This window comes from Microtus ochrogaster, unplaced genomic scaffold (assembly GCF_000317375.1).
Source record: "Microtus ochrogaster isolate Prairie Vole_2 unplaced genomic scaffold, MicOch1.0 UNK17, whole genome shotgun sequence".
NCBI classification, from domain to species: Eukaryota; Metazoa; Chordata; class Mammalia; order Rodentia; family Cricetidae; genus Microtus; species Microtus ochrogaster.
Genome location: NW_004949115.1, coordinates 2248377 through 2255866, shown reverse-complemented (window position 1 = coordinate 2255866; position 7490 = coordinate 2248377). Strand labels below are relative to the sequence as shown.

At 44.0% G+C, this 7490-nt stretch overlaps 1 protein-coding gene across 1 annotated transcript in view; it reads left to right on the top strand.

Annotated features, from left to right (window-relative positions):
* The first annotated feature begins 1955 nt into the window (after positions 1 to 1955).
* Prps1 (phosphoribosyl pyrophosphate synthetase 1) overlaps positions 1956 to 7490 on the top strand; it is a 21715-nt gene continuing 16180 nt past the window's right edge. The window contains exon 1 of the mRNA XM_005367352.1: positions 1956 to 2233. Coding sequence (XP_005367409.1) covers positions 2112 to 2233 — 122 coding nt within the window. The 5' untranslated portion in view covers positions 1956 to 2111. The remainder of the gene's footprint in view (positions 2234 to 7490) is intronic.

The window sequence follows — 7490 nt, the reverse complement described above, 5'->3', positions numbered from 1 at the left end:
TCGAGACAGGGTTTCTCTGTGGCTTTGGAGCCTGTCCTGGCACTAACTCTGTAGACCAGGCTGGTCTCGAACTCACAGAGATCTGCCTGCCTGAAGTCCTGTTCTTGATCACCAGCATAACACAAAACAGGCATGCTGGCGCATTTCTGTAATCCCACATCAGGGAGCTGGAGGTGGGAGAAGTTCAAGATCATACCAAGTTAGAAGCCAGACTAGGATAGAAAAGATCCTGTCTTAAAACCAAAAATGAAACACACACTCATGCTTCCCTTAGCATCCTCTGTCTACACACTCACACACATTGTCCGTCCTCTGATGGACTAATCTATCCATGTCTAGCCATCTCTAAAGGGCTGAGAGCATATTTTACCTAAATTACCTTATTTATCTATTTATCAAAAAAGGGGGTTTCTCTTTGTAGCTAGCCCTAGCTGTCCTGGAATTCTGTAGACCAGGCTGGCCTCGAACTCACAGAGATCCACCTGCCTCTGCCTCTTGAGTGCTGGGATTAAAGGCGTGCGCCACCACTGCCCAGACCAGAGTTTCATTATGTGTACCTGGCTGGCTTGGGGATCCTCCGGCCCTAGTCTCCTCTGTGTTAAGATTATAAGCATGTACCACCATACCTGGTAGTCGTTATTTTGTTTATTGTTTTTGTTTTGACACAGGGTCTCACTATATATCTCTGGTTTCCCTGACCTCACTTTGTAGACAGGACTGACTTAGAACTGATAGATCTACCTGCCTCTACCTTCAGAGTGCTAAGATTAAAGGTGTGTGCCACCACCACTAGCTTAGTAATGACTTTTTTTAAATTTTTTTTTTATTTTTTGGTTTTTCGAGACAGGGTTTCTCTGTGGCTTTGGAGCCTGTCCTGGAACTAGCTCTGTAGACCAGGCTGGTCTCGAGATCCGCCTGCCTCTGCCTCCCGAGTAATGACATTTTTGATTCTAAAACTGTGTTGATTTTTCTTTTATATCTAATTCATGGCTGGAATATGAAGATGGAGTTTAAAAATCAGTTCCAGGGTATCTGAAGCCCTCATGCCAATGTACATAAAATTAAAAAATTAATTAAAAAATAAAATAAAGGTTTGCTTTGGTCCAGTTAGCAAGTTATCATCATAGAAGTAATAAAAGTGTGCAAAAGGTCACATTAGCAACACTACCTAGTCATTGTGGCAAACAGACCTAAACGCTTTGCTGATTCTGTCGGGGCTCTTCATGGATAATATTTTAATTTTTCTTCTTCCAAGCATTAGGTAACCAGAATTTTATCACCTATATATTAGGGAAAAGCCACACTCCTTCTCTGACTAAACATACTAGACTCCAGCCTCAGAAAGAAAATGCAACTTTCTCCTGCATTGTTCCAAGCTGAGTTGTCTGCAGTCACTTTCCCCTGGGACTTGCCCTTCAGGTAAAAACCACACTTGGTAATTAGAGCCGGTAAACAAGTCCTTTGGGTGGTACGCGCCTGCGTTAAGGCTGTCTTTGTGATGTAAAAGTGCTTTAATTTAACCCGTACTTACAACGAGATAAAAATCCGAATCAGAAACCTGAACACCCACATGACTACCATCCCGCTAAGACAGATATATTTAAAGGAAAATGCGTGGGATGGATTTGGTTTTTTGATCTGAAACAAAAGAAACAATAAGGATGATTTCCCATTTTAGGGGAGGCGGAGATCTAGCCCTACGGGTCTGTAAAATTCCTCCACCTACAGCTTTTCACACCCAGAGAACCTGCTCCACGCTTTCCAGCTAGCATTGCCCTAACACGGTGCTAGGAGGAGGCGGGGCTACTTCTTAGCCTCTGCCCTTTCACGCCTTCTATCCAATTGTCAGAGAGAGTAGTTGGGCGGCAACGTTACCGGAAGACTCCGCCCCTCATTCCGGATCAGCCAATCCTGAAAGGATGGGTGGGACACTTCCTTTGTGATCCCGCCCCCTCGGCACTCAATAATTAGAGTCGCGCGCTGGGCGGGAATGTAAGATGGCGGAGTAGGAACGCGGTGCGCTAGGTGTTAAGGCTACTGGTTGACTAAGTGTCCAGTCTCCGCAGCGGCAGTAACCACTGAGCAAGAGCGCGTCCGTGTAGTTGCCCAATATGCCGAATATCAAAATCTTCAGCGGGAGCTCCCACCAGGACTTATCCCAGAAAATTGCTGACCGCCTGGGCCTGGAGCTAGGCAAGGTGGTGACTAAGAAATTCAGCAACCAGGAGACCTGGTAAGGACGAAATTGGCATCCCGAGTGCACCTCACCTGCCTGGGTGGCGGGACCTTGGGGGATGGAGCTGCCGCGGGAGTTCGGGGGCGCTGAGGAAAGGCAGAAGGGAGCTGCTGAGGTTAGCTTGCCCCGTGAGCTGTTCCGTTATTTTACCTCGTCGTCGGAGGGTCGCGTTTATCCTCGCCGCGCGGTTAGGTGGAACCAAGATGGAGGGGGCAGGAGTAGATGCTACATTTGAAGGTTGGGGATGGAGGATCTAACTGGGGCTGGTAATGGCCTCCCCGGAGCTCCTGGAGGGGTACCGACGCTTAGTTTCAGCCATGGGGACACGTGGCTTTTCTCTTCACTATGGAGCCACTAGTCTGGATTTGGTCCGCTTTGGGGCGCTTTGACTGGTACACATCGGAGAACCTTACCGCGTTCTGATAGCCCCCTCGTGGTCTTTCTCCTAGAGTCTGAAAGCTTTTTGGTTGGAAATGGAGCGTTCTGGTTTGGTATTCTGAGTATGCGAACATGTTACCATTTCCCTTCGATTATCAAGCGTCGGCTTTTCCTATCTTCGCAATCTGTCTGTCGCGGAATCGGAACCATCCTTAACTTAAATCGAGGCGGTAGGATGAAGTTGTGCTTTAGCTCAGCATCCTTGATCTTTACCATCTCAGCCTGAGTCATCCCGAAAGTCTTGGGGAAAGCTAAATTGTGGAATTGGAATTTTTGACTTTTCCCAATGCTGCTATGGGCACACCTCTTCTCAGTGTTACTTGCGTGGGGATGTAGGAACGACTTACACGTGAATTGAAATTTGAGGGGTTTTTTTCGTTTTTTTTTTTTTTCGATGCTTTGCCTTAAAACTCCTCGCCCAGCGCTGGTGTGCATAGTGTCACGCACCTGTAATTTGTAATCACACCACTGGGCAGAAGCAGGAGGATGGCCAGCCACAAGCTTGAGGCTAATTCTGGACTCGTCGGACCACATAGTGAGATCCTCTTTCAAATATTAATTACTAACAAAACTCGCTCTCCAGCCCCAATTTCATGGTCCACGTGCACTATTGGACCGTGTGAGAGGTTTCCTACTTCAGTGCCCGTTCCAGCCTTCTGTGGAACGTTCTAGGTCTCCTGCGCTGTTTTTTTTTGTTTGTTTGTTTTGTTTTCCCACAGTAGATAAGAGCACAGGCCATAATTCTTTTTTCATTGAGTTTTTTGGATTTTGTTTTTAGGGTGCTTTTTGAGGGGGAATCCCCTGCAGGTCTTGCCTCTTTGCCTACTTAGTAATGGGATTACTGGCAGGAGCCATCACTACCCCTACAGTCTACAATCTTACATCATCTGTTAGAGGTCATTTTTTTAAAAAAAACCATCAGTTAATTTACATAAGATTTATTTTTTAATGAATGTTTTGTATCTTCAAAGTGATTTCCAAATATAACTTTTTTTGTTTCTTCAAATAGGGTTTCTCTGTAGCTTTGGAGCTTTCCCTGGAACTGGCTCTTATAGACCAGGCAGAGATCCACCTGCCTCTGCCTCTCTAGTGCTGGGATTAAAGGCGTGCGCCCTCACCGCCTGGCTATAGCTTTATTTTTTATTTATTTATTTATTTTTAAACCTAGCTAAAAGTTCATCTGTAACGGGTGGCTGTCCCTGGATTAGTAGGCTATTAATTGTGATGCAAATGTTAGTGCAAGGCCGGGGGGCGGTGGTGGTGCGTGCCTTTAATCCCAGCACTCGGGAGGCAGAGGCAGGTGGATCTCTGTGAGTTCGAGACCAGCCTGGTCTACAGAGCTAGTTCCCAGACAGGCTCCAAAACCACAGAGAAACCCTGTCTCGAAAAACCAAAAAAGAAAAATGTTAGTGCAAACACAAGCATCTGTAACCAGGCAATAAATACCTTAGTCAAAGGAGGAGTGCAAGCTGCTTGTTACCTCTGACCGGTATTATTCCTGGGCCTCAAGAAAACAGCTTCAGACTTTGAGAACGATAGTTTAGTTAGGGGGTAAAAGTGTTTTTCATTTTAGAGGTTTTCTTTACCCTTTTAGTTATTGAGTCTTCCTGTTTTCAGAAAAGAAATGACTGTTTTGTCCTTGTATTAATCCTTAGCCCGATGCATACTGCAGAACCTGAGGTTATATTTGGGTTGGTGGTCATGGGAGAAGAGAGAACACAGTTTTCTACTGCCTGATTTTGATAAAGCAACTTGAATAAGGCGTTTAGGTTGTTGTTTTATTAGTTTATGTGTGCGGGTGTTTTGCCTGCAGATATGTCTGGCATTGCATGCCTGGTGCTTGCTAAAGTCAGGAGAGTGGTTAGATCCCTTGTAGTGGCATTTCCCTTTTATTTTAATAAATAAATGCCTGAAGAAATGGGAGGAAACACCTCTCAGTCACAGTCTCCAGGAAAACTCAGTGTTGGACTGAGGTCGAGGTAAGAGCCAGTGGCTGACTGCTTTGCTTTTCTGGTCTTCAGGTTGACCTGAAGTCTTTATTGTACTTCATTTGGCGCAACGTGGGAAGCACGATTAATAAAAACTCAGAGAAACTGGGGTTCAAAGCAACCAGCCACTCTTACCTTCAAGAATCTCAGAATGAGACTGAGAGCTGTCTGTTCCCATATTATAATCCTCTCTAGGGCTGGGATTAAAGGCGAGTACCGCCCGCTTTCTATGGCAACTGGTGTGGCTACTGGGATTAAAGGTGTGTGTTATTGCTCTCTGGTCTGTAAGGCTGACCAGTGGGGCTGTTTACTCTCTGATCTTCAAGCGAGCTTTGTTTATTCAAATACAAATGAAATGTCACTACAATTCCTGGGATTGGGTCACAGATGGCTGTAAAGTGCCATGTGGGATCTGGGAATCCTCTGCTAGAGTGGTTAGAGTGCTCTTAACCACTGAACTGACTCTCCAGCCCTGAATATGGTTTAGCTTTAAGTTTGCCTTTGAAAAATGGCTGAAATGTTGGTTATTAAGCAAAAATGTTAGTGGAGGTTGGGTGTTGAGTTGCTAAATGGTTTTTTTTATGTGGGTGGGGGAGCCTGGAGCACACCTGGCTGGCTAGAACTTGCTATGTAGACCATGCTGGTCTTGGCTTTCTCGGTCCAATTAACAAGCCTGCACCATCACGCCTGACCTCAGAACGTTTTTTGTATTAGGTTTTGGCTTTTCGAGATAAGGTTTCTCTGTAGTTTTGGCTGTCCTGGAACTCACTCTGTAGACCAGGCTGGCCTTAAACTCATAGAGATCAGCCTGACTCTGCCTCCCACCCAAGTGCTGGGATTAAAGGTGTTGGACACCACACCAGGCTAGAACATAATTTTTAAAAAGATTTTAACTTATTTATGTGTAAGTTGTGTGTTGGGGGGGGAACATGTGTCACATGTTTGGGCACTTGCAGATTCCAGAAGAGGGCACCAGATGCCCTGGAATTGGAGTTATGGGTACCACCTGATGGGACAATGGGTCTTCTAGAAGAACAAAACAGCAGGGACTCTTAACTTAGTTCCTTAACTGAGTATAGTGGCAAACACCTTTACTCTCAGCAAGGGAGGGAGGGAGAGAGAGAGAGAGAGAGAGAGAGAGAGAGAGAGAGAGAGAGAGAGGAGGAGAAAGAGACAGAGAAGTTGTCCTCTGACCTAAACACAACTCTCTCTCAGTTAAGGATTCTTGAACTGTCACTTTCCCTAGAACACAAATCTTAAGGACTAACCTCTAATGATGCTATTATATTTGTCGTATATTTTTAGATGTTTAAACTGGCAATAATTATTCTTGTTTGGAAATCTTTGCCTTTTCCCTTATTGTTGGCATATATTGTACAAAAGGCTGGACTTTATTTTGACAAAGGAAATGTTTTCTCTCCCGGAAAAGTCTAGATTATGAGGTTTCATAATTAATAACCCATCTGCTTTAAAGAAAGAATTTGAAACCAGGCAATAGGCACACATCTAACACTCCAGAGGCAGAGGCAGGCAGGTCTGATCTACAGAGGTAGAGGTAGTTCCAGGCCAGCCTAAGCTACATAGTAAACCCTGTTCCTCCTCAGCTCCGCTCCCTACCCCAGTAAAAAATTTGAAGTATATTCTGTAGTTACAAAAGTGAGAAGTTTGTTAAAATAGATATTTTAAGTATTTTTTGGTTTTAAGTTTTATAGAACCAAGTACTATAGTAATTTTGCCAATAATTGGTAAAGTTTGTTTAGATTTACTTTATCTGTATTCTTGGCTTCTGGCAGCTGAAGGGATAGAGGCACAAATAACACATTTTTATTTTCTTACAGCTCTCTAGAGACTTCCATATAGAAACTCCCAAAGGTTTTATGGATGGGTCATTTACACAGTGATAAAGAATAGAATGAAAAATGTAATAATTTTGGGCGTTTTTTTTTATATTGGTTCATGTTTGCAGCTTTTAATGCTTTTGAAGACTCATTTAAGCCTAGCAGACTGTCTAGGGTCAGTTGTGAAATTGTTTGTTCTCTAACTCCTAATCAAACAACCTGACAGTAGTAAGTGAATGTGTGGAGCGCATGGTATTCCTTTACTGAAACAGCCATAGGTAGGCCTCTGATACCACACATAGTTGGAAATCAGTACACCCAGCTTCTCGCTCCCAGGAGAATGGAGGTCTGGGTCAAAGAGGGGAGATGTGCGAGAGGAGTGGACTGGTTTAACCATCTGAATGAAGTTGCTCAATTGTTGGAAATACTTGGTCTAGAATGCCTCTGGGCCACAGAACTAAAGCATTTTATCAGGCAATCTAATCTCTTAAGGAAGTGAGAGTAAAGACCACACCTTTAATTCTAATACTCTAGCGGCTAAAGCTGGCTGATCTCAGGGTTCTTGGTCAACCTGGTTGCTTTGTTTTGTTTTCAAAGTCGCAGGTAATCTAAACTAATTCAAAATTCCCTGTAGCCCAGGATGACCTTTATGGATCCTCTTGCCTTAGCCCCTTAAATGCTGTCTTAGCCACATTTGAAGTGCTCAATGACCATAAACATGAGGTCAGTGAGTGAGTCCTGTATGGTGCCATGCCTTTCTAAGCCTTCTTTGGAACACATGCAAGTAGTTCTTGTAGAAAGGCCTCCTTGGACCTCTCTGACCTATGTGAACTTTAAAGAATATTTTCAGAATTTAGTTATTAATAAGATAACAGTGTGTTTTTAAGAGACTAGCCAGAATGGTGAAAATAACTGGAAGAATCACTTTAACCTTTTTTAAGAGTGTGTGTGTGTGTGTGTGTGTGTGTGTGTGTGTGTGTGTGTGTGTGT